Source organism: Gekko japonicus, unplaced genomic scaffold (genome assembly GCF_001447785.1).
Source record: "Gekko japonicus isolate JY-2015 unplaced genomic scaffold, Gekko_japonicus_V1.1 scaffold1722, whole genome shotgun sequence".
NCBI lineage: Eukaryota > Metazoa > Chordata > Lepidosauria > Squamata > Gekkonidae > Gekko > Gekko japonicus.
This window is the reverse complement of record NW_015160264.1, coordinates 304,887-331,648: the sequence shown is the minus strand read 5'-3', so window position 1 is coordinate 331,648 and position 26,762 is coordinate 304,887. Positions and strand designations below refer to the sequence as shown.

At 47.1% G+C, this 26,762-nt stretch overlaps 1 protein-coding gene across 1 annotated transcript in view; it reads left to right on the top strand.

Annotated features, from left to right (window-relative positions):
• LOC107113656 overlaps positions 1–26,145 on the top strand; it is a 72,022-nt gene extending 45,877 nt beyond the window's left edge. Inside the window, exons 6-14 of the mRNA XM_015415010.1 lie at positions 676–771; positions 2,036–2,176; positions 2,647–2,802; positions 3,280–3,302; positions 7,679–7,794; positions 12,695–12,924; positions 19,019–19,204; positions 21,612–22,037; positions 24,223–26,145. Coding sequence (XP_015270496.1) covers positions 676–771; positions 2,036–2,176; positions 2,647–2,802; positions 3,280–3,302; positions 7,679–7,794; positions 12,695–12,924; positions 19,019–19,204; positions 21,612–22,037; positions 24,223–26,145 — 3,297 coding nt within the window. The remainder of the gene's footprint in view (positions 1–675; positions 772–2,035; positions 2,177–2,646; positions 2,803–3,279; positions 3,303–7,678; positions 7,795–12,694; positions 12,925–19,018; positions 19,205–21,611; positions 22,038–24,222) is intronic.
• Positions 26,146–26,762: the final 617 nt, after the last annotated feature.

The window sequence follows — 26,762 nt, the reverse complement described above, 5'->3', positions numbered from 1 at the left end:
GGGGAGCTAAAGACAGAAGGGCAGATAAAGGTGAGTTGGCTGTTTTGTGGGAAGGAGATAGGATTCCCAACTCCAGGTTAGGAGATTCCTAGAATGTTGGGAGTGGAGCCTGGGGAGGGTTGGGTTTGAGGACTGGAAGAACCTCAGAAGGCTTGGCTATAATGCCGTAATCTCTACCCACCAAAGTAGCCATTTCCTCCAGGGGACTTAGAGTTGCCAACCTCCAGGTGGGGTGGAGAACACCCACAACTGCAGCTGCTCTCTAGATGCAGCTGCCCCTGGAGGAAATGACTGCTTTGGAGGGTGGACTCTGTGGCATTATACCCTGTTAAGGTCACTTTGCCCTCCCAAGGCTCTACCCCCAATCTCCAGAAAATTTCCAACCTGGAGCTGGCAACCCTAAGGGAAACTGATTTCTGTAGCTGAGAGATTTGTTGTGATTCCAAGAGATCTCCACGTTGGCAACCCTACAAGGAGAGAAACCAGCCGGAAAAGAGGAAGACTGCAGGGGCTTTCAGGAAAGAGGAGAGAGGAAATAGCAGGAGAGCGGGAAATGAGATGCTTCCCCTGAGTCCTTACGGGTTTCCACTTGTTACTTTCTAAGGAAGCCCTTAATAGTTGTTGTTGGGGAGAGGCTGAACTCCCCCAGATCACTGGCTTTTCCTGTTTCTGCAGAAAGAGATCCAGGCTGAGCTGCAGTCTCTGGAGCAAGAGAAGGGAACACTTCAGGAACAGAAAGTGGCTGATGATCAGAGAAGCCAAACATTTTTGGTAGGTATAAAATCACCCGTGTTGTGGTTGGGCATTGACTGGGAAAGTCCTTGAGTCTTCAGGCCATGAGGCATTGGAGATCTTGGCCATAAGCATCCATTGCTGTCTTGATTCTGTTAGAAGATGGTGCATGCGTGCAGAGTGATCCCTTTATACCTGCTGCACTGAGCAGTGACAAATACAAGTGAATGCTGTTTATTATTTAGTCACAAGGGTTTCTCAGTAGTTTTACCCCCAAAACATACAGGAGATGTAATCTGTAAAATATTAATGAATAAAGCTGCTTAAATCTGTAAATGGCTACCAAGAAAGCAAGGCAGTTTACTCTGGTTTTTGCTTTGTAATAGGGAACAGGACGGCCAAACCAATACACCATATATGTCTGTTCTATGCAACTGCCAAGGTGCATTTATCATTTAAAAAAACCCATAATTGTCTTTCATAATGGAGATATCCTATATCTTATCCAACTGGCGAATAAGTAGATGTTGTGTAGGTCCTGCCCCTTTCTGAAAAACACTGGGTCCCCCTTTAATCCTGTTTGCTGTGTGAGCAGAGCTAGCAGCCAGCTGAGATCCACAGGAAGGGCTGGAGGAGTTGGATATTTGGGGGGTGGGGGAGAAAGAGAAGGAAAGAAGGACCCAGTTTTAGTGAGGTAGGGTTTGTATCTCAGGAGTGTGAGGAGGAGACTTGAGAGGTCTCAGAGTCTGCCTTTTGAGTGAGAACAAGCAAAAATAGTAAAGGGGTGGAGAGGAATTTGCCTCCGGGGGTGGGGGCCGAAAGAAATCCTTTGCTAGGAGACTGGGGTGTCTTGGGATCTAGTTTCTGGGGAATAATGTGGCTGTTAAACTGCTCTCTGCATGTCTAAAGTATCATGAATGGGCCCAGCAGCACTGTGTTGCACTTGTAAATAATTTATCCTTTTTTCTGAACCCCCTTATTCCCTTAGAATGAATAAAATTTACTGTTCTTTTCCAGTTTCCCTCATGAGTGCTGAACTTGCTACATTCAGAAGCCATTTAGGTTAAGTTTGTAAGGTGCGGGTCTGAGGCCACACCAGTCAAGCCTCTCATCACTCTGCCTCTGTTTCAACCTCAGTTAAGACCCCAGCCTTCATAGATGGACTACTAAGAATCCTGTCTTTAGTGCCGAAAAGTCACCTGCTTGATTCTCTGTCATATTATGACTCCAATCTCGAGGCTGCACCTGGTTTGCCTTCCTGAGACAACTTGCCCCTTTCCGAATTTCTGTGTGTTTCCTGCAGACACAGTTAGAATTAGAGAAAAAGAAGAACAAGTCAGCCTTTCAGCAGTTGCACACTTACCTTGAGAAGGAAGAGCGCCTCAGGCTATCTGTGCTGGAAGAGATGGAGGAAATTTCCCAACCTGGAGCTGGCAGACCTAAGGCAACGGGAAGAGACTGAAGGGAGGCGCAACATTATGCCACATCTCCTCACATTCGCCAAAAAAAAAAAAAAGACAACTCATGAATGGGCCCAGCAGCACTGTGTTGCACTTGTAAATAATTTATCCTTTTTTCTGAACCCCCTTATTCCCTTAGAATGAATAAAATTTACTGTTCTTTTCCAGTTTCCCTCATGAGTGCTGAACTTGCTACATTCAGAAGCCATTTAGGTTAAGTTTGTAAGGTGCGGGTCTGAGGCCACACCAGTCAAGCCTCTCATCACTCTGCCTCTGTTTCAACCTCAGTTAAGACCCCAGCCTTCATAGATGGACTACTAAGAATCCTGTCTTTAGTGCCGAAAAGTCACCTGCTTGATTCTCTGTCATATTATGACTCCAATCTCGAGGCTGCACCTGGTTTGCCTTCCTGAGACAACTTGCCCCTTTCCGAATTTCTGTGTGTTTCCTGCAGACACAGTTAGAATTAGAGAAAAAGAAGAACAAGTCAGCCTTTCAGCAGTTGCACACTTACCTTGAGAAGGAAGAGCGCCTCAGGCTATCTGTGCTGGAAGAGATGGAGGAAAAGATGGCGAAGAGAGACAAGGAAAACTGTGTGTTAGTCTTGAAGGTGCTCCTGGACGCCGGGCCTTTTCTGCTGCGGCAGACAGACTAGCAGGGCTGCCCATCTTGACCTAGCAGCCAGCAGTGATCAGCCCAGGAGTCAAAAAACACCCAAGGTCATTTGGCCACAAAGACCCTTCCTGCTGTGACGATCCACTTATTGACTACTTTTCACAGACCTTGTCTATCTATCATCGTCATCATGAACTCAGCCCAAAGTCCAGCCAATGTTTCTATCAGGCACTTTCAGGTCCTGCTCCTGACCTGTGGAATTTGCCCTCGGCTCTCCCCTTCTTGGACCATCCCAGTCCTATCCGATTGGCAACTCCCAATACTAAGAATGTCAGTTGGTTCTTGTTTGGGGGGTGGGATGGGGACGGGGACATAACTATTCCACTGTAGAATTCCACTGTAGACTAGCAAGTAACCCAATGAGTTTTCAGTCTGTGTAAATGAGACCCAGTTCTTTCCCTTTTTCTTTCAGGATCCCAAAACTGTACAAAGCAGGTACGTGATTTTTTATCAGTCCCCTTCCTTTCACATCTACTGTGAATAACTTCAATCCCTTTTTAAAAAAAGATATATTTTGACAGAATCATCCCATAAAATGTTTTGAGGTGTCATCAGCACTTTTAAACATTTTCTTCTAGCGGAGAAAGTGTAGGATCCTGAAATAGTTCCTGAGCACCATAGGATGTTTCCCCCACCTTGGGATCTGACATCCTCCAGGTTTTGAGGAGAGAGGAATGGGGTCTTGCACCTCCCTTTGGTCACAGTCCTGTGTTTGGTCTGGACAGTGCAAGCACTGTTCCTGGTGGAGAAGGTGACGGAAGGGGTGAGCCAATACTGAGCCTAGCCAATGGACAAGCAGCCATTTTGGACTAGCAGTGACTTTCCTGGTTCTCAGGTGGGGGCTTTTCCCAGCCCCTCCCGTCTGAGATGCTTTTAAAACGGAATGTGACAGGGGTTAAGTGTGAGACGTGGGTCAATAAATAAACACACATTACAGGCTCAGCTGCTGCATGGTGTCCGGGCTGACCTGCTTTGGCCTGAGAATTTTGCTCCCCTGCCTCATCCTGAGACCCTGGGACAAGATTCTGTCTGGGAAACGCCACTGGGTTCAAACTGGGTTGAGTTCAGAAGACTCTACAGCAGCACACACCATAAAGGAAAAGAAAGCTTTCTTAACAAAAATTAAGAAGAGGTTTTAAAAGCAATATGTAGTTCCAATTCAAGTAGACAGAAAAAAAGAAAGCTAGCTGTCTGCATTCACTTATTCAGTTATGTTGCATAAATGTTCGCTTCTCATAACTAAAAGCAAAGGTGTCCCGAAGCGTATATGATAAGAGAGAAAACAGTGAGGGGGGGGGGGGGGGGGGGGTAAGTGGAAGAAAACAAGAAATAAAAAAACGGAAAATGTACCATCCCATCATAGGCTATACTTCCTAGAAAAAGCAGGTTGTAACCACTTGCCCTTCCCCAACCAATCACAGGGCTGTCTCCAATAGATATTGTAGACATGAGCAGACCACCCCCCCAAAGCAGCTGAAATAGAGGAGCTAATTAATGAGCTTGAGAAACAACCTATGGGGGAGGGGTTTGGTTCCCTTCCTGCCAAACCAGAAAGGGGAAAAAGGTGTTAGGTGTAACTTTCTTCTGAAGATGGGGTCTGTCCCGCTGCTCTTCATGGCTTTTCTGCTTGGCCCTCTTTAGCCTCTCAAGACTATCCAAGGAATTAAATGTGAGGAGGGACTGGGGGGGGGGGGGGGCGAAGCGGCCTGAATCTTTCCCTCTGCTTGAGTCAATTTCAGTCTTATGGCAAAAACTGTCTGGTGGAGGGTTTCCTCCATGCAAGATTGAAATTGACTGGAAGAGCTCCGTCCCTGAAAGGACTGGCTAAGGGGCCTCTTGGTGACTGGCTGTGCTTTTGAATAAAGGCCCATTCAGGCCCCATGCTTGGAAGTGGCACAAGGTTCATCATCTGTTTTCTAGTGCAGCTTCTAAACTCCAAAATGGGACTCCTTGCCCCTTTCAGAGCTGCGAATGTGCTAGATTCCTGCCCATTGCATCACATGCTCTGACGGCTGGCGCCCCCTTCCCTGAGTTCCCTTTTTGCTGCCATGAGGATAAGAAATCTTTCTAGGGCACTCTTGGTTTTTCATCACTTGGTGAAGAGATTAGACTTACTTGCTACTACAGAAAACTGTTCATTTTACAGTCCTGGATTGTCAATTGAGCAGGAGGCAAGCCCCATAACAAACAGGGCTCCTCCTGCTCATTGTGCTTGTGGTCCCTCAACATAGCATCCAACATACTGTAAAAAAATGTTCCAAGTGTGGAACAAAAATGATGCACAGTGATGCACATGAGTGCTGCCTCCTGTGCTTAGGAGAAGCCCATAATGTTGGAGCTTGTAAAATTTCCCAGCGCTTTACCCCAAAGGCTCGATTGGACAGGGCCTTTAGTTGAAAGCTGTGCTGTGGGAGAAGGCTTTGTCCTCCTCAGTTCCTTCCAGAGCCATTCCACCTTCACTATCAACTGCCTTGGGTCTGCTTCCCCTGGCTCCGACTATTGAACCCTGGTTCACCATTGGCCCATTCGGTTCCAGCGGGCTTGACAGCCAAGATGACCCCAATCCCTCCAAAATGAGCCGCTTCCATTGCCCCGGGGGCAGAAGTCAGATGCCTGTGGTTGCCTTCTCTTGGACGATCGACTAAGGTCTGATCTCGTTTGGAACCTCCTGCAAAAAAAACATATATATATATAGAAATTGAAGCATAAGGAGAAAGCTGAGTCCACACCCAAGTCGACATGTGCTACCCAACTGAAAGGTCCAGAATCAGACCGAGACATTATCGTCGTGCCTCCACATACCCTGTCACCTCATTTACTGGTTCCTTTTCTAAGGGAGATGACGATCAGCCGAGTATCCCAGCTGGACAACTGCTGCCATCCGAATTGGGGGCTTCCTCTGCCTTGGCAACCAGCATTCCCTCCTCAGCACTCATACTATATGTCATCTTCTATTTAGGTAGATTGGCAAGACATTATCCTCTGATACTGGAGGGACGTGACCCCAACACAAGGGGGAATATGGAGGCCCGCTCTGCTATGGTTCCATCCCGATCTCCGTATCATGAGCCTGAGGAAGAGGTCTCTGCAGCTTCTCGTTGTAGTTCCAACAGTGCTTCCGATCCATCACCTGATGATACAGTAGGCGATCCGACTCCTGTATCACCTAGTGAAGACCTCCATCTATTTGGAGAACAGATGCAAAGAATGGTGAAGGCCTTAGATATTGACGTTGCCACTTCAGATAACTGTCCTAAGGACAGAATATTGAGTCAACTTTATTCGGATAGTGGATAGTGGCTTTTCCAATTTTAGAGGGTTATCCGACCTCACAGTTCCACTCTGGCAGAAGCCAGCCTCCATCCAGGCCATAAAATAGAGAATTTATATAGAGTTAAAGAAGGATCCTACGAGTTCCTGTCCATGCACCCTCGTTCATCGTCATTGATTACTGAAGACTTAGGAACACGCCAGCAACCTGGGCAACATTCATCGCCTGTGGATAGGCAGAGCCATCATCTAGACACCTTAAAAAGGTAAAGGTTCCCTTGCTCGAAAGCTGCTACACTTAGCAGGAGGAGACTACATACCATCCCCGTTCCCGTCCCCCCCCCTCAGATCTGCTGATGCCCAGTCCATTACTGCATCATGATGTAACTACATTTGACAGCATGGAGGATCCGGCCTTGAGGCACCCCTTCTCCCAAGGTGTTCTAGAAATCCTACTGCAAGCCCATAAACCAGGTACTCTTATGGCGGGAAGTGGACTCGATTTGAGTCCTGGGCCTCTGTTTTAGGGTAATGCCCTTTTACCTGCCAGATACCTTCGGTTTTGGCATACCTGTTATTAGTACAGGCAGGTTTAGCAGTGTCTTCAGTGAAAACTCATCTGGTGGCTATTGGTGCGTTTCATGAGGAAGACAGTTTTCACTCACAGATTGGCTCAGCGCTTCTTAAAGGGTCTGTCAAATGTCCCCCCCCCCATTATTATACAGTGGTCTTTACCATTAGTATGAGCTAGCCTGATGAAACCTCCCTTTGAGCCCTTAGCCTCCTGCTCGTTAGCCTTACTCTGCAGAAAGGTAGCATTTTTAGTGGCTGTTACCTCAGCCAGGAGAGTCAGCTGTGTCTAGATGAGTGGTGGCTGCAAGGCGTTTCGGGAGCCATGTCCTCTTGATATTAAAGCACACTCAACCCAAGCACAAGGGTCATCTGTTGCCTTCTACCGACGAGTTCCCCTCCTGGACATCTGCACGTCTGCAACCTGGTCGAGAGAAGACACGTTTGTGAGAAATTATGCTCTAGATCTTCAGGCAAGGAAAGATGAGGAGGGCAAGGCCATTCTGCGAGCTCTGTCCCAGTGAGAGACTCACCCCTCCTCTGGTAAGTAGTTTGTTAAGTGTGGGGTTGCACTAGAAGACGGAAAATGAAAACTGAGTTGCGCTTGCTTGTAACTCTTGTTCACTGATGTCTTCTGTGCAGACACACATCCCCTCCCTCTTGCTTTGCTGTGAGCTCTCACAAGACCTATTGTGCCATATAAGGGGGCTCGCAGCAGCTTAGCGGGAAGGGGGCACCCGTTATCGGGGGACGTGATGCATTGGTTGGGAATCCTGGCAATGCGTGGCTACAAAAGTAAGGCCACCCCCATTTTGGCGTTTAGAAGCTAGAAAGAAAATGTCTGCAGCAGGCCTGTGCAAGCACAGTCCAAATATGCATCTGTACAAAAGATGCCGATGAACAACAGTTATAGGTAAGTACAAATCTGTTTTCTTTGTGCCTTTTGGAATCCTCCCTATTTTTCTCTCCAGATACGTGAAGGAGCCAGAGAGGCAGCTGCTGGGACCCCCTCTGGAGCTGGAGGAGGCGCTCAGGACTTATGCCCAGAAAACCCCTGCCTTAGAACAGGCTCTGTCCAAATGTCAAGGTACTGTGGGAGGGGTTGACTGTGAATCTGAGGCTGATCAGCTTCTGGGTTTGTTGCTAGTAAAGTGGCCTGTTCCTTCTCAAAGAGGATCTGGCTTTCTCCTTCTGTCTGGTTAAGACAAAATCTGGGAGACTTTTCACAAATCCTTTTTCCTGATCGGAAGTAAACTTCTATTTCGTGACTTCTGTCAATGTGGGTGTCAAGTTCAGGTCTCACTTAGCCTTTGTGGCCTGTGTATTCCTTGCTTCGCCATTGTATCTCTCAGTTATATTTCACCTTCGCTTGTCATTTCCGGGGGGGGGGGGGGAGTGACTGTGGTGTGAATGTTGGGGAGTAGCCGCTGTAATCTTTTTCCCAGGAGAGCCTCATGTGTTTTTCTCACTATGGAAGACCTTGAAGATGTCTACGCTTTGCTTAGGTCACAGGACAACACATCTCTGTCCAGGTTGCCATGGTTATGCAAGGGGGTTAGGGCATGACATGAGGGGGACTGGGCGGATGAAACTTTATTGCCTTTTCCTATATCTAGAGTGTGTCTAGCAATTAGTTTCAGTTCTGACAAAGAGTTCTTGAATCCACTGTTATCATTTCTCAATAAAACGTATATTCATTTATAGCAGGTGCGGAGAGTGTTAACTAGGAACCTGACAGTGGGCTATAAACCTGGATGCTGTTTGTCTATTCAGAATGGCAGTGGCTCTCCAAGGTGATAGGCGGAGGTCTTTCACATCACCTCCTAGACAGTGGTGTGGAATTCACAGAACTTTTTTGAAAGCAGCATGTGCCAGCTGAGTCTCATGAGAGGCAGTCCTATGAGATATCCAGTGCTGTTTTGGGTTGCCACAGCAACTCCAGGGAACAGTGCCAGGGCCTTGTGCCTCACATACGTACTTGTATGAAGCCTGCAAATGGGCTTAGTGCCCATTCTAAAGCATCAAGTGTTTGAGAGCCAGTGTGGTGTAGTGGTTAAGAGTGGTGGACTCTAATCTGGACTACCAGGTTTGACTCCCCGCTCCTCCACATGAAGCTTGCTGGGCGACCTTGGGTCAGTCAGTTCTTTCAGAGCTCTCTCAGCCTCACCCACCTCACAGGATGTCTGTTGTGGGGAGAGGAAGGGAAGGTGATAGCTGCTCTGAGACTCCTTCAGCTAGGGAAGAGCAGGGTATAAAAACCAACTCTTCTTCTTCAGCTAATACCCAGTGCTTCAGCAGGGGCCCAAGTCCTTCTGCAGAGTTCACACAATAATTTGGCGGGGAGAAGGGGGTTCAGTGTTGTTAACTGAGGGTGCCTTGTCAGCCCAGAATACTGAATGAGATCTCTCAAAAACATCTTGTGAGATAATGGCCATGATTATTGGCCAAAGCAGCCTCCCAGAATTCCAGAGGAGATGCGTGTGAGGCAGGGGGAGCTGGGAGAAGGGTAAGTAGGATCCAAACAAAGGAGAGTGGAGTTTTTCCTCCCTGGAGCAGGAGCAGCTAGGGGAGAAAGCAGGGGACATGTTGGAGAACATGAGACAGGGGAGGAGAGAGCTGGGAAGCAGGGGCAGGGGAGGAGAGAAAATCAGAACGTGGCCAAGGGGGTGGGGGGGGGGGGGGTCCCCCCCCCCCCCCCCCGTGATTCCTTGTAGGTGTTTCTCTTGTAATTCCCAGCTCTTGTGCAATGATATCTATCCTCAACAACATCTGGTCTTATGGTGGACCTTCATCCTTCCTCAGCCTCCTTGTCAATACTGACTGCTACTGTTCCTCCCCATTCGAGAAGATCCATTTTTCTGGGTTTTCTTCACTTCAGACTGGCACAGTGTGCATTGTCACAGAGCAGGACAGCAGCATACTGGAGAAGTATTTAAAAAAAATAGCAAAGGTTTTGTGGGGGCTTGAGGTGGATTGGAAGGGGTTGTCATGACTGGCGTTGTGTCCCAGTTCCCCGGGAAGGGCAGGGCAGGGCAGGCAGCCTCTTCAGCCTGAGAGCTGCCCCTGCTGGGACTGCAGAGTAAAGCTGGCCAGTGCAATTAATTCACTTCTATGGACTTTGATGAGTCAGGGGAAAGGAGGGGTAACTCTGTGCCAGAGCAGGGGAGAGGAGGTTTGGAGGTGAGATGGGTGCAGACGTCATTGCAAACCACACCTCCGGACCAGAGTAGTGCTGTGCTAGTTATTGTCTGAAGGGGTTCCACTATTAAAAGCTCCAAAAAAGTAAGGCTTTGGAGCAACCCTAGGGGCGATAATAGGAATGCAGAGATTTTTGAGAAACATTATCTGGTTGCTTAGGAATAAATGGGTGAGTGACAGATGTCAGTACTGGAAAATCAGAATGGATTCAGAAGGATGGAAGGCTGATCTAGTTTACTCCCCAATAGTCTGATAGCTATCATTCATTACACACAGTCCAAGTTGAGACAGTGGATGTTGACACAACATGACCTGAAAGGGTTCTGTCCAAGCCCATAAGTAGGTGAAATGATGTTTTGTTGTTTGTATAATGATCTGAGTAAATATGCCCTTCATTTCTCCGCCTACAGTGTCTGTGGAGCGTACACTGGATGAAGGATTGCACAAAGGTAGCTATCTGTGTGGGGCTAAAAGAGAAGGGCTGCTTTTGGTGGGAAGGGGAGGTTCAACAGAAGCTCTTTTTTGTTTCAAATATTCAGCACGGCTGTGTTAGTTGCTTCCACTCACCTGGGAGAGGCAGTCGGTTTCCCCTGCCACAAGACTCTCACAGAAAAGGGGAGATCCCCAGGGGTCATTTCATAGAAAAAGAGGTGCAGGAGCTCATTAGCATAACTTATTAGCACAACTTATTTGCATATTCCACACCCCCTGACATCACCGGAAGTGTGTCAGAAGGCAACACCCACCACTCAGGCTTCACTGGACTGTTTTGGATTGCTAGCTATTGGGGGGGGGGGAACGTGCAGATTTGTCATCACAGAGGAGGGAGAGCATATACCTGAAGGTGGGCCGGGTGGGGGGCTCTGCAACTTACCTGGCTGCTTCTTGCTCCTCGTGGCCCAACTGAGGACTGCTGTGAGCAGGGGATGGAGCTTGTTGCATGTGCCCGCCACCTGGGCTCCTTACTGCCGGAGCTCCGCTACTGTGAGCTCCCGCAGGAAATGACCCCTGGAGATCCCAAAGGTTAGGATAGTTTGTAAGAATGAGGGGATGACAGGTGGAAGAGAGCTGGTGGGGTACCTCAGGGCCAGAGGACATGCACGATCTCCCCATTTAGTTGTATAATTAATTCCTGTCTGTAAAGGTAAGTTGCCCTCACCTGGATGGGCCAGGCTATACTGAGCTCATCAGGTCTCAGAAGCTCAGCAGGGCCAGCCATGGTTAGTGTTTGGATGGGAGACCACCAAGGAAGTCCAGGGTTACAATGCAGAGGCAGGCAATGGCACCTCTGATCATCTCTGGAAGGGAAAGGCAACCAGCCTCTTCAGCCTCAGAGCTGCCCTGCTGGGACTGCAGAGTAAATCTAATTCAGTTCTAACCACTTTGATGGGTCGGGGGAAAGGATGAGGGGTGACTCTGTGACAGAGCAGGGGAGGGGAGGTTTGGAGGTGAGATGGGTGCAGACACCATTGCAAACCACACCTCCGGACCAAAATAGTGTCGTCCTAACTAACGTCTGAAGGGGTTCCACTATTAAAAGCTCCAAAAATGTAAGACTTTGGAACAACACTAGGGGTGAAAATAGGAATGAAAGATTTTAGGGGAACATTGTCTGGTCCCTTAGGAATGAATGGGTGAGTGACGGATGTCGGTGCTAGAAAACCAGAACTGATTCAGAAGGATCCAAGGTTGATCTAATTTACTCCTCAATAGTCTGATAGCTGTCATTCGTTACACACAGTCCAAGTTTAGACAGTGGACATTGACACCATGTAATTTCAAAGGGTTCTGTATGAGCCATAGTTGGGGGAAATGATATTTTGTTATTTGCATGATGGACTGAGTACATTTGACCTTCATTTCTCCACCTACAGAGTCTGTGGAGCATATAATGGATGAACTACTGCACCAAGGTAGAAATCTGTGTGGGACTAAAAGGGAAGGGGTGCTTTTGGTGGGAGGGGGAGGTTCAATGGAAGCTCTTTTTCGTTTCAAATATTCAGCACGGCTGTGTTAGTTGCTTCCACTCACCTGGGAGAGGCAGTCGGTTTTCCCTGCTGCAAGACACTCACAGGAAATGGGAGATCCCAAGGGTTAGGATAGTTTGTAAGAATGAGGGGATAACTGGTGGGGTGCCTCAGGGCCAAAGCAAATGCATGAACGGATCTTCGCATTTAGTTCTAAAGTGACTTCCTGTCTGCAAAGGTAAGTTGCCCTCACCTGGATGGGCCAGGCTAGCCTGATCTCATCAGGTCTGAGAAGCTCTGCTGGGCCGGCCCTGGTTAGGATTTGGATGGGAGACCACCAAGGAAGTCCAGGGTTGCAACGCAGAGGCAGGCAGTGGCGTCTTTGAATGTCTCTTCCCTTCAGAAGTCCACAGGGTGGCTGTAAGTAAGCTGTGACTTGATGGTATACAAAAGTGAAGTTGGCTGCCATGCAGGGGATCCATTCAAACGGGAGTTGTGGCACTGGGGAGATTGCTTTTCTCTCCCACCTCAGCTCAAGGATCGGGAATCTTCCAGTCTTACAGGTGCTCTGAGACCTTGACAGTATGAGGCAAGCTTGGATTTGCTCTTCAGCTGCCGGTGCATGAAGCAAGCTGTTCTCTTCTTCAGCAGCTGGGCTGCAAAACGGGCCTCAGGTGCCTTCCTCAGACAGTGCAGTTCTCTTCCTGTGGGAGTGATGCTGCTTCTCCTCTTTCCTGGGCCTGCAGAGGGGGGGGGGTTCTGAGTCACCCTTCAACACATTACATTAACTCTTCCACTGTTGCCCTCTCCTCCTTTCTGTAGTGAATGTGACTCTGGATCTGAAGACAACACATCCCCAACTCATTGTGTCTCCAGAGATGAAGAAGAGGAAGGGAGATATCACCCTTAATCCTGATGAAAAATCCTGGATTGTGCAGACAGAATGCTATGGTGATGATTGTGGTGGTGATTTTGGTGATGATTATGCGAATCGTTGTGTTGAGCATGATGATGTTTTTGATGATTGTGATAGTTTTTTCACTGATGATGATGCGGGTCGTTGTGTTGAGTTTGATGATGTTTTTGAGAGAGATGATGTGGACTGGTAGAGTTCTGCTTTGACTTCCTCTCAGTCAGTCACTTGATCTGCCAGCATTCCACAAAAGATCTTGGTGTCCCTGGACTGTGAAGAAGTTTGTGTGGAATTATTTTCTGCTGAGACAAAGCAAAGTCTCTTTGCTTTCCCTTCAACCTCATTCTCAGTGGAGGCACTCCGTCCCTGTTTCAAAATGCTCATAAAAATGTTGCTCTTGAAGGGAGTTCTCACCATGATGGGTGAAAAGAAGTGACATTTTAGCTATTTCTCTCTAGCTGCAGAAGAGCCCAACTAGGGTTTACAGTCTTAGTGGGGTTCAACAGGACTTCTGGTTCCCATTTGTAGACCACAGAGTTTTGCTTCTCCTGGGCAAGAGGTGTTCAGAGGGTGTAACATCCCTGCACAAACTCCCCAGTGGAAATTGGATTCAAAAGGGTCTCTCCTTTTGTTGCAGTTCTTTATAACACAATTGGATTCTCTTCTTAAAAACTGTGGGAGGGCAGAACGCTTCATGAGGCTCCACTGATGTTCTTGATGGGGCTTTTCTGCCTTTAAATTTCTTTTTGGTTGGGGACAATTCAACCCTTTTAAAGCTTTTGTCGTCCATCCCCCCCCCTCCCAAAAAAGATATGCCTGGAGTTCAACTGTCTGATGTGTGTGCATGAGACGTTCTAAACCAGAACTTCATACTCCTGGAGGATCTCTTCTGACTGCAGCTGAGGCAGGCTCCTCCTTGAGGGTGGTGGTCAGAGATTATGTAATTCGCATTGATCTGGTGGGTCTGAGTAAGGAAGGGAATGGGAGAAAGAAATCAAGACATAGATGAACTCATAAGATAAACAGAATGGCGGGTAAGGGAATCTCAAGAGTTCACAGTCTTATTGAGTGGAGAAACTCATTCCTTACCCAAGGAGGCCACATTCCCATAATTCTCCATCATGACTTCCCTATACATGACCACATCCTCAAAGCTCACCAGCCTCTGTAAAAACAAAGAGACACTGATCTGAGCCCTGAGTTTTATGAATGAATCAGTCTGATTATATGCCCAAGACAGCTGGTCCTTTTTGGAGTCTGCAAGAAAACCGAAAACTCCATTTCCTGGGATAGAAACTGCATTTTCACTGGTGGTGAGTGGGTTGAAGGAAATATGTAGATGCCACCTGTGAGTCAACCTGTCATCTGGGAAGGGGGGAGTTGCTTGGAGTTATTTCTATTCTAACACCTCCTGCCTTGTACATGGGGCATGCTCTTGGCACGCTTCACTACTTTTAAGGCTGATTTGGTTAAAATAACCTCAGAGGGCATTTTGAATTTGTGCCACAGTTACTGATTGGCCCAAGAAGGGAACTTCCTATCTAAGGGGGAAACCAGAGAACGCAAGAGTGTTGGTTTGCCCTGCAGGTTTAACCCCCTTGGACAAGTTGGTGGGCCAGTCAGAGGGTCTCTTCTGTGACACAGGCACCTATATACAAACATTTCTTATTTGCCTGCCTGGGCTCCAAAGCCATCCTTTCCCTTGCCTTGTAAGATCGCAGCAACGTAATTCTTCACTCTATAGGATATGGCAAAGGAGAAACACTTCAGGAAAACCAAATTCCAAGACACTGGCTCAGAACCAGAAGGGCTGTTAAATGGTGTTTTTCAACCCAGGTCAGGAAGAGGGGAGAGCCGCTCAGAGAAGACAACACAGGGGTAGGGTGGCGAATGGTCTGACAGTTACGAAATAGCATCTTCTGTGTGGTATAGGGAGGGACTGGAGCTGGGGCCTTAGACCACAAAGATCTGGGTTCAGATCCTGTTGTGAGGTGTATTTACTTAGTATCTCTCTGTGTTTGCTTCAGGGTATTGTTGTGAGAGTAACAATGGGGGGGGGGGACGGATCAACCCTCAGTGGAGGAAGATCCCAATTTAAAAGAGAAATAAAATGTCTATGTACTCTTAACACATTTCCCATCAGCCCATCCCACCTCACAATTGGGGAGGAAATTTGGCAAGGTCTCCCTGCAGCATCAGGTTCACACAGTACACCCGGGAAGGAAAAACTGCTTTCCCCAAATAGGAACTTGAGGTTCTTTACGCATCTTTAGAGAATGCAGCTCCATAGGACGGGGGAGGGAATGGGTAGCAATATTCTCCTTCCTGCCTCATAAAAAAGGAAAAGGTTTCCCTTGCTCGAAAGCCAGTCGAATCCGACTCTAGGGTTGCGGTGCTCATCTCCTTTTCGAAGCCGAAGAGCCAGCGCTGTCCGAAGATATTTCCATGGTTATGTGGCCGGCATCACTAAATGCCAAGGCGCACGGAACGCTGTTACCTTTCCACCGAAGCGGTACCTATTTATCTACTTGCAATTTCTTGCTTCATACATGGGGATTAATCGAACCTCCCATTTATAACATGGATCATTGGGAGCTATTTGATTTGCAAGGACTTTCCCGCCATACACCTATGTAGTAGGTACATTAGTGATTTGTTCAGCTTCAGGCCTTATTGATGATTTCTCTTTGCTTATGAACCTGTGTAACGTTTATTTGCTAAGGCTGGACAAGAAGCTGCTTGCATGGCATAACATTTCCCGAGGCCCAAAATGTATCCCTGAAGGGGCATCTGCATAGCTGGTCTCAGGGCTCATAGATACAAGAGTTTTCACTTTCAATGTAAGAGCACTGAATGTCCATTGTTAATGTAGCAAGGAGGGCTGAGATGGAAGTTCATAACCTCCAGCCGGGAGACCTGAAAAGTTCATTGTGTTCTGCCAAAAAAAGGCAGGTATCATCATGTACTCCTGCCAAACTAGCAGTTCGAAAGCAAGAAATTGCAAGTAGATAAATAGGTACCACTTCAGTGGGAAGGTAACAGTGTTCCGTGCGCCTTGGTGTTTAGTCACGCCGGCCACATCATCACGGAAATGTCTTCGGACAGGGCTGGCTCTTCGGCTTTGAAATGGAGATGAGCACCGCAACCCTAAAGTCGGATTCGACTGGCTTTCAAGCAAGGGAACTGTGCTGCTGATTCTTGACTTTAGCGCCAGATGGAACAGGAACCTTTACCTATCATCATGTAACGTAACTGTGACCTGTATACCAAAGAATCTATGATAGCCAGTTAATATTTTGCTTGCAAAATGACAGTAACCAATCAATGCTTTAACTTTGCTCTGTATTCTGAGTTTCTTGATATGATGTTTATGTAACCCATCTATTTCATTGCTATGTTATACTGTTTCAGTATATATTGTTATAAAAATTATATGTTATTAATCAAACTTAAATAAAAAACCAAAAAAACCCCCACTTTGCTTTGTGTAACAACTTCTGCTTCTGGAAGAGAGGCAGAGAACGGTCTGAATGCTGGCTGTGTTCTCTCTTATCTGCGCAATGACAAAAGTACTTAAAATCTCCTACATTGATGTACTAACATAGAAAGAGGTCTTAAACTGGCCCAGTAGGTAGGGAACAGGGGAAGATGATGGCAGCAGTCCAGAGAAAGCCCACGCCTCTTCCAGAACTCCTTGCAAAGGGTGGTGGAAACGCTAACCATGCGGCTCTTCTCCTTTCCCTAAGAGCACATCCCGATCCAGCTGCAAAAAGGAGACTCGCTCCCCGCATCCAGCCACAGCTTTAAAAGCCTGTCTTCAAAGGCCTGCCTGCTTTCCCCTGCTCACACAGCCTGCTTGATTTCTCCTGCTCACTGCATCATGAGGCGAGAGCACTTGCAAAAATGCAGACCAATCCCCAACAAAACCTTCAAACCACAAGAATCAAACACTCCTCCATTCATCCCCGCATTTCCCTCACCAGAAAACTGGGACAAGCAATATGGCTTTTCCGGTTTTTCCTCTCCCATCTCATCCCCAAGAGGGTTTTGGCCACTGTGTGACACAGAGTGTTGGACTGGATGCGGCCAATGGCCTGATCCAGCATGGCTTCTCTTATGTTCTTATGAGATCCCGACCCAACTACAAGACTCCCTCCGTATCCCTCGCCCCACTTTTAAAAGCCCATCTTCCATTTTTATCCCATCCAGGAAGGCAAGAGACCCAGCCTGCAGACGCTCACTTCCTCCTGCCCTGAACTGCATAAAGAGACGAGCAAAGCTAAGACTGGCTCAGAATACATATGGAAGAACACCCTCCTCCCTTCCCCTTCCCAATAGGTTTTGTTCTTTAGCAAAAAGCAACATTCAGATATTCCTCCAGACTTACACTCATTCCCGTGCTGCTGTCACCTTCCTGACTCTTTTCTAAGGCGCAAGCAACTCACGTGCTCCATCCACGACTGTCCAGAGGCTCAATCACAGTTTCTTTGTTGTGCGTGGGAATTCAAACCTTTTAAAAAAAATTATACCTCCCCCCCCATGAAAAGATATGCCTGGGGTTCAACTATCCTATGTATTCTCTGGTGTCTGTTTGTGTCATTGTTTTTAATGGGCATGGTAGTTTCCAAATACTAATCCATATACAGTTGTTCCAGTGTCCTTCCACCTCTCTTGTCTCATGCTTCTCCCAAAATTACAACTGATCCCCGGACTGCAGAGATTAGTTTCCCTGGAACTGGAAATGACCGCTTCAATGGCTGAGGTAACATATATTCCTTTTGGTTGCCACCTACTGACCAACTGGCAGATAGTTTTTGTTGGGAAGGGAAGATGGGGTTCATGGAGGCCCGATTCCAAAATGGATGTCCACGAAAGCTCACACCTTGAATAAAACTTTGTTGGTCTTGTTATGCACTCAGCACTCTGTCTGATTTAGTAGGCACAGATATGTTAAGTGCCATTGATGATTCTAATTACAGAAAGAGAAATCAATTATAAACATATATTCAGATATTCACTTTGGTTCATTGCTTAAATGCATTCTGGGGAAAATACTAAATGCTGACAGGCAGTAACTGACTGCTTATAACCTTGCTTATAATGGCCAGTTGTAACTGCGCATGTCCCTGATATCAGGTAGCTTGCATTAAATGGAAACCATACTGTACGATGTACCCATATCTGTTATTACATTAAATACTTTTCATCATTTCATAGTATGGGAAGAAGAAGGCCCATTGTTCAACTGAAGGAGGTATATTTTTGCCTAAGAAAGTCCAACCTACAGGCCTGGGCCCAATCAGAATAGTGTGACGGCGGATATATGACAAAGTTTGATGGAACCAATCATTATGATTTATTTCTAACTGTCATAGAGGGTATAAAACTTTATGTCTCCCATTGTAACCTTAGGGAGAGCTGTGGGGTCCAAAACCTTATCTGATCTGCACCTTCCTCCTTTGTTAATAAAGTACAAGATCTGATTCTGCTCTACAGGACTGTACTGAGTGTTTTCTCAAACTGGGCTGGGGAAACACACACACACACTCAGGATTATTTTCTGTAGGTCAGTCTTAAAGGTGCCATTGGACTCTAACTTTGTTCTACTGCTTCAGACCAACAGGGCTACCCACCTTGATCTAACCCCATGAAGAGAGTTCCAGGTGGTCAGCCGTGTTGGACTGAAGCAGTAGAACAAACTTAGAATCCAGTGTTCAACTCATCCCCTAACGACAGGTCAAAGTTCACCTGGGGAAAACGGCTGTTGTGGAGGGTGGACGTATTATACCCTGCTGAGATTCCGCCCGAAATCTACGAGAATCTCTCAAGGCTGTGTCGGTCAGACTCCCCTGCAGCCTGGGAAACTGCAAACGCCTCCTGCTTCGGAAAAAGGGGGGGGGGGGCAGGAACAATAAGAATGGTAAAAGTCGTACTTCTTCCTGATTGGTCAGATTAGGCGCACGTGCCCTCCTCAAGGCTGTTGCCACCCAATCAAAGGCGGAGTTTTGCGCGCCCGCGTAGTTTTTCCCCCATCAGTGCAGAGCAGGGCTGCAGTCGAGCGGTTCCTTTGGTCGGAGGAGTTCGGTTTCTTGCAGCGTTGGGTGAGGAGTGTGTTTATCTATGGCGGCGTTAAAGGGAGGGGGAGATGATACGCACGGGGTAGGAGGTTGTGAGCGGCGGGCGGGAGACGAGCTCGCACGCAAGCGGTTAAACCGCATTCCTCTCGTTGCGAGTGGAAAGTAACTCCACGGAGGCGTCTGAAGGAAGCGGCGCCGGTGCTGCAGCGCCTGCAGTTTACGCTTTCCCGCGCCGCAACCTGGACCTGTAAAACGATCCGGATGTGGATTCACGCAGTTGGAGTGGGGGACACGGAGCTGCTGGGTAGGCCGATCCCGTCAGACCAGCGTCGGCCCTGGCTGGTACTTGGCTGGGTGACCGCTAAGGAATCCCAGGGTCCAACGCCTCTTGCCTTGAAAAAGCTCCGGGGTTACCGTAGGGCAGCTGTGACTTGAGGGCAGAAGAGCAACGCAGCCATATTGCCCCCCCCCCCCCATCCCTCGCCTTTCCTAAGAACCACTCAGAATAAGCTTCATAAGGCAAGGGAGTGAGGGAGTACCTGGCAAGGGAGGTCTCTGTCTGATCCGGAACTCTCCAAGATCCCAGTTCAGGGACTCGTTTTCCGTGTGGCAAAGTAACACAATGTAAAGGAGGCTTTTGGCCACGTGTGCCGCTGTACGAATCTCCCCCCCCCCCCCCCCCCCAATGCTGGGTAATTAACTAGACACGCGAAGCTTAAAATAAAGGAAGGGCTGCTCATTTATTTATTTATTTTAATAGAGCAGCGGCACAAATTTTTTGGGGACGTGCTGAAACTAAGGACAGCTGCTCGATTGGATTTGATCCACGAATCCACCGCAGTTAAGCTGCCCCAAACTATGCCTAGATTTATTTACTTTATTGTGCGTCTGTCTTGTTGTGACTCAAGGTGTGGATTAGGAAGACAGTGCAATAGAAATCCATAGCTACGCGTAAAAAACAAAGCAAAAAAAAATCCACTATGGGTTGATGCCACTAGAGAAGAATAAAAAACAGCATACAGTGCAGGAAGGCGAAGAGGGGAAAGAAAGCTGCTTGAATATTTCCCCAGACCTGTCAGCTAGCTGCCATAGAGGCTTGGGGGGGGGGGGGACGCTCATTCCTTGGAATGTTACTTTCATTTTTGGGCCGTCTCAGTGATGCTCTCTTATCTGCTTGTTTTATGTGCTTGTCCTTGAGCGTTTCCCCATAACACTTTCTCTGGGAAAGTCAGAAGTTACATATTGACGGGCCCTTTCTCAGCCCCCCCCCCCCATTGGCTCTCTGCCGCCCAGTGACCCCTTTGAACAATGTATACCTGTTCACCCCGCCCTTTATGCTTTAGTCTTAACACAGAACCTGAAGTAGAAATGACAAGCCGGTTCATTTTGAAAAGCTGCCCTCCCGAACAATTCTGTTGCATGCATTGTGCAAAAGGACAGATGGTTTAGGAGCCTTGCTTGCCTTTTGGTGTCAGGAGAAGGGCAGCAGCCTTACAATAAGGTTAAAAGGAATGCATGCACGGGACCAAGGGCTGAGAGCTCTTTCCAGAAAATTCTCCTTGAAAGAACAACTCTGGCAGAACTATGGCTTGCCCAAGGTCATCCAGCAGCTGCAAGTGGAGGAGTGGGGAATCAAACCCGGTTCTCCCAGATTAGAGTCCACGCACTTAACCACTATACCAAACTGACTCTCAACACCAAACTGGTTTAATGTGGCATCTCACTCGAACGCTTGGCAGAAGAGCTTCGTCTTGCAGGTTCTGTGGAATTTTGATAGATCCCACAGGGCCCCAATGTCCTCAGGGAGCTCATTCCACCAAAGCAGAGCCACCACTGAGAAGATCTAGCTCTTTTCTAATACTCTCCCCAAGAGCCAGTTTGGTGTACTGGTTAAGAGCGAAGGACTCTAGTCTAGGAGAACTGGGTTCGTTTCCCCACTCCTCCACATGAGGCCAGCTGGGTGACCTTGGATCTTCAGAGCTCTCTCAGAGCTGTTCTCTCAAGGGCATTTGTCGAGAGAGCTCTCTCAGCCCCACCTACCTCACAGGGTGTCTGTTGTGGGGAGAGATAGGGAAGGAGATTGTAAGCCTCTTTGAGTCTCCGAGTGAAGGACAGGATACAAATCCAACTCTCCTCCTCCTCCTTCATCCAAGGTTTTACTGGAGAGTACTTCAGTTCGAGGTTAAGACCCTGATTGGGTTTTAAAAAGTAACGGCCTTTTGATTTTGTTCTGACAATTCCAGCTATTAAAAAAGATCAGTATTCCTTTCTGCTGTTAATTCCCAAATAATGTTGCAACCTTCCCAAAAGCAGTATGTCAACGTGATCAACAGTGCAGGCCTGTAGTCTCTAACAGTAGCGTGGTCTAGTGGTTAGGGGGCTGGACTAGAGTCAGAAACTCCGGTTCAAATCCCCCCTCTGCCCTGGAAGTTTGTGGGGTGAAGGAGGCTGATGTCAGCCACTTTTGAGTCCCCATTGGGGAGAAAGGTGGGATATAAATAAGTACTTAAATAAACAATATCAGGAGCCACTAACCCTCCTTTTCAGAGGATTTTTATTTTTCGTGAGTAGCAGTTCCTCATTCATTTTGGCATGCTATCGAGTCCTGCTCAGTGAAGATAATTCCTCCCCCCCTCAAAAAAAAAACCCCAACCCCTTACTCATGAGGTAAATTCAGGAATACAGATCCCCAGACAGTGTTTGATTTTTTTTAAAAAAATCAACGCTGTTTTTTTTTCATTTCAGGAAGAGAGAAGAAGCCATGGCAGCCAGGAGTCTCGTCAAGGAGTTCTCTGAGGAAACCACTTGTTCCGTCTGCCTGGACTACTTCAAAGAGCCTGTGACCATTGAGTGTGGGCACAATTTCTGCCAAGCCTGCCTCACCCGGTGCTGGGCAGAGTCTGTCACAGGCCCTTCCTGCCCGCAGTGCCGAAAAGCTTCCCAGCAGCAGAACTTCAAGCCAAACTGGCAGCTGGTGAATCTTGTGGAACTTGTCAGGAAACTTCAGGCGGGAAATGGAGCCGAGGCAAAGTGGGGAGGGTGCGAGAGGCACCGGGAGCCCCTGAAGCTCTTCTGCTTTGATGACCAAGCCCCCATCTGCGTGGTGTGCGACCGATCCATGGAGCATCGAAATCACAGAGTGCTTCCAATGGAGGAGGCTCTCCTCGAGTATAAGGTAAGAAAACATTACACTAGGTTGGGGTATCTGGATCTATAAATGACGATGCAGGATGTTCTGTCAGGGTTTAGACTTATTAGGTTTGGGAGGAATGGATGGAGTTATGATTCATTTATTAATGTTATTTATAATCTGCCTTTCTCACTGGGGCTCAAGGCGATTACACAAGGTAGTGGCCTCCTCTCCCATCTTAATATTAACTTGGCTTTTAAGTAGTCTGATGAGGAAAGCCCCAACTCCAAGTCACCCCAGTCGAGTGTGCCTTGCAAAACCAGCCTGTAACAGGGTTACAGGGGTGAAGGAGTAAAACCACCTATGTGCTCTCACAAGCATGCATGCGGATGCTCCATGCTTCAGACAGAAGGGAATCTTCCGCCACCTCTCCTTTTTTCTGTATAACACCCCTCCCCCCCACTGGCATGCCTGGAGACCTTCTCTTGCCCTGCTCTGCAATCCAGTTTCTCTCTCTGGTCATCTGAATGTAGGCTGGCCAAATTTAGAAATCAAATACAAGTAGAAACGTGAAAGAAGTTATTTTGCTTCCTTGTGTCCTCCCACCCCTTGACCAGTTCCTTCCGACTTGTTTCTGAGCTTAAAGCAGATACAGTCTTATAATGCATTCTTTCTGTTCCTAAATTATGTTAACTTGAAAATCCATTAAAGTAAAAAAAATGACTGCACATCTTGGACCTGGCAGATTTGGACTTGAGGAAGATCCATTCACTAGGAGTCCATTTTCATTCAGAGATGGAGAACCTCACGCAGACCAACTTGGGAAGTTTTGGGACCAGATTAACACCACCTGTCTTTGCTGCTCCTTGTCCCATCCTCCCCCTTTCCCCTTGTTGACTCTGCCTCTTTCCCCCCCTCTCTTCTCTCTGTCTCCTGTTTCCCTCTCTGCCCTGCTGTGCCCCCCCCCCCCAGTCTCACACGAGTTCCCAATCTCTGAACCAATTTCTAGATTCCCTGGCACACTCAGTGCAAAACATAAGCCTTACCCTGTTTTGTGGGGCTGCCTTAGCAATCCAAACCAGTGCTGAGGTCTCACAAGGGGGTCTTGTGAGATCTTGGACATCAGAGTAAATCAGAAAAATGTCATGGAATATTAAAGGCTCTCTGATCCATTCATTATCCAATCAACCTTTATCTATATACTAATATCGAAGTCAGCCAAATGTGAGGCTACTTAAATACAGCGACTGGAGCTGTAAATAGGCAAGGCAGATCTTTCTACAAGTCTGAAAAGGGTTGCTGGTTTGCAGAAAAATCTGAACTCCCCCCAAAAAATCATTGGGGGGTTTAAAAATCCCAAAGTGATAAAAGGAGCACCTGTAGCTTTAAGAAATGGAAGCTTCAGTGGCTGTTGCTATGCAAACTCAGCTTCCCAGGCTGGTTTTCTGTAATTAAAAAGGCAGGGGGAGAGGGCAGGATCATTTCCCTATGAAAGCCAGTGTGGTGTAGCAGTTAGAGCATCCAAGTAGGGTCTGGGAGACCCAGGTTTGAATCCCCATCTCAGTTTGGAGCTCATTGGGTGGCCTGTAATGTGTGTTTATATAGTTAATATAAGTTAGAAATCCACAGAAGACCTCAGTGTCTGTGGTATATTTCCTTTATTACAGTACATAGCATTAGTTGTTACAGCTTTCCTCCTTCCAGCTGTTCATCCCGGCCAGGAGAATGGTGGGGGGAGGGACCAAGGCTAGAGGGGCAGTTTGGGAGACCCCTGAGATCAGCTAGCTCTGGGGAGGCTTTGAGGAGGCTGATTGTGCTCATGTAGTCTGCCGCAGTGGCCTGAGAAAGACTAATGAAGAGGTTTGGATTTATACCCTGCCCTTCACTTGGAGTCTCAAAGCAGCTTACAATCTCCTTCCCTTCCTCTCCCCACAACAGACACCCTGTGGGACTGAGAGGCTTCCGAGAGAACTGCTCTGACAGAGCTGTGACTGGCCCAAGGCCACCCAGCGGGATGCATATGGAGGAGTGGGGAATCAAACCCGGTTCTCAGATTAGAGCCCACCACTCTTAACCCCTGCACCAAACTGGCTTAGAAGGACAGGGTTTAGAAGCACACACCAGTGAGGAGGTGGCGTAGACTCCTACTGGATTTAAGGGGAGTGGAGCATCATCAATTTCCATCTTTCCTGATCTTAAAGTAATTTTATAAATTTGGTCATTTTTCTAGGGAGTTATGGCTGGTAAAAAAAACCCCTCTGGAGCTCAGTTCCGCAAACGAAAGGCAGAAAGAGCCAAGGAGCAAGCCAAGCAAGCAATCAGGGAAGAAGAGCAATATTGGCGACCAGTCTTGGAGCGTTTGGTTGCCATGGTCAAATTTCTTGGTATGCAACACCTGGCATTCCATGGTACGAATGAAAATTCGTACAGAGAGAGCAATGGACATTTTTTGAAGCTTGTTGAACTTTTAGCCCTTTTTGACCCTATCCTGACTGAACATGTACGCAGAGTTAAAGATGAAGAAACCATGGTTCACTACCTAGGAAAAGACATCCAAAATGAGCTTCTAGAGCTTCTAGCAAGTGCTATAAGGCAGAACATTTTAGCACATGTAAACTCAGCCAAATACTACTCAGTTATTTTGGACTGCACACCTGATGTTAGTCACACTGAACAAATGACAGCGACTGTACGTTTTGTCAGTGTAATCAAACCACCAGATACTGAGATGTCTGAGCCTGAGGTTACGATAAGAGAACATTTCTTGGGATTTGTTCTACTAAAGGAGACTACAGGGGCCTTTATGACAGAAACTCTTCTTGGACTGCTTGATCAAATGGGATTACCACTTGAGGATCTGCGCGGTCAAAGTTATGATAATGGGAGTAACATGAGAGGTAAGGAACACGGAGTACAAAAGAGAGTTCTGGATATAAATCCACGTGCCTTTTTCGTGCCCTGCAGTGCACACTCTTTAAACCTGGTAGTCAGTGATGTTGCTAAGTGTTGCCTGGAAGCAACAAGTTTCTTCATGTTGGTCCAGCAGATCTATAATTACTTCTCTGCATCAACTCATCGTTGGCAAATTCTAACTAGCCATGTACCAGCCATTACTGTTAAGCCACTGAGTCAAACAAGATGGGAGAGTCGGACTGATGCTTTGCAACCACTGAGATATCATCTTGGTAGTATATATGATGCTTTAATGGAGATCTTTAATGACTCAAGCCTACAAGAATCATCCACAAGTGATTCTCGAGTTGAAGCTAAGGCTCTTGCTGATGCAATTAGCAAGTTCAAGTTTGTGGTATCCCTTGTTACATGGTACAAGATCCTTTTTGAAATTCATCTGACAGACAAGCTACTACAAAATAAGGAAACTGATTTAAATTTCGCTACAAGCCAATTACAAGTAACTAAGAACTACCTTGTGGGCTGTAGGTGCGATGAAGCTTTTGAACAGGTTTTGGTAGCTGCTACTAAGATCGCAAAACAGCTAGAAATGCTACCAAACTTTGAGACAGAACAAAGACAAAGGAGAAAGAAAAAGCAGTTTGAGTCTGAGGCCCCAGAAGAGGCACCACAAGATCCAAAGCAACAATTCAAAGCGAATTTCTATTATGCTGTCTTAGATGTGGCCATACAATCAGTTGAAGAGAGATCCCAACAACTACAACACTGTAATTCCGTCTTTGGCTTCCTGTATGATATATACAGTATTAAGGAAAAATGCACTGCAGATTTACGTAAGGCCTGCAAGAATTTGGAACAAGCACTGACGCACGATGGTAACAGAGATATTGATGCGGAAGAGCTGTGTTATGAACTGCAAGCAGTAGCTCGAAGACTTCCAAAGCCTATGCCACCACAAAGAGTACTTCTCCACATACTTCAACAAAGAATCCAGGATAGCGTGCCTAATGTTTGTATTGCTCTAAGGATCCTTCTCACGCTTCCAGTGTCAGTGGCAAGTGGTGAACGCAGCTTCTCAAAACTCAAACTTATAAAAACGCACATACGCTCGACAATGCTGCAAGAGAGACTGCTTGATTTGGCAACTATTTCAGTTGAACATGCTGAAGCATCAGTGCTTGACCTGAAGGAATTGGTGACAAAATTTGCTAAAGAAAAGGCACGGAAAATGAGAGTCTGATGTGCCTGAAATGGAAACATTAAAGAGACTTAAATGTCAACATCACAATTAACAGGATTTTTCAAAATGTTTTTTGATTTCTGATTTTCTGTTTGAGAGAGAAAATCAGAGATTGTATTACTTGTTCTCACAATTGAAAAAGAAATTAGTGATTTCAAATTTTGTGTTTTTCATTCTTCCTGAAATGCATTTATGTTCGAAAATTGGTGGGCTAGGGGGGGGGGGAGGTAGCCTCGCCTAGTGTGCAAAAAATAAGCTGGCACCGACCCTGATCAGGATCTGCTCTCAGGGGAAGGAGACGAGCTGCGTGGCTAGCCTTTGCCCCACCCTTTGCAAGAATTCTGGAAGAGCTGCAGGATCCTGCCCAGAGGCAGGTCGGTCCTGCCATTTCCTCCCCTCCATTCAAATGCCAAAAGGGCAGGGTTGGGGAAGCCTCCAGTGGAGCAACGTTTGCTCTTCAGTGCCTCATCCAGACCAGTCATTTTGTAAATCAGCTCTAATGCTCAGTTCAATTACTTTAAATAGGGCAAATGCGATTAAAACCGCAGCACTCTATTCACGTCGATTAATGTTAAGACATGGGCTTCCTCTGGACCGCAGCCATCGTCTTCCCCTAT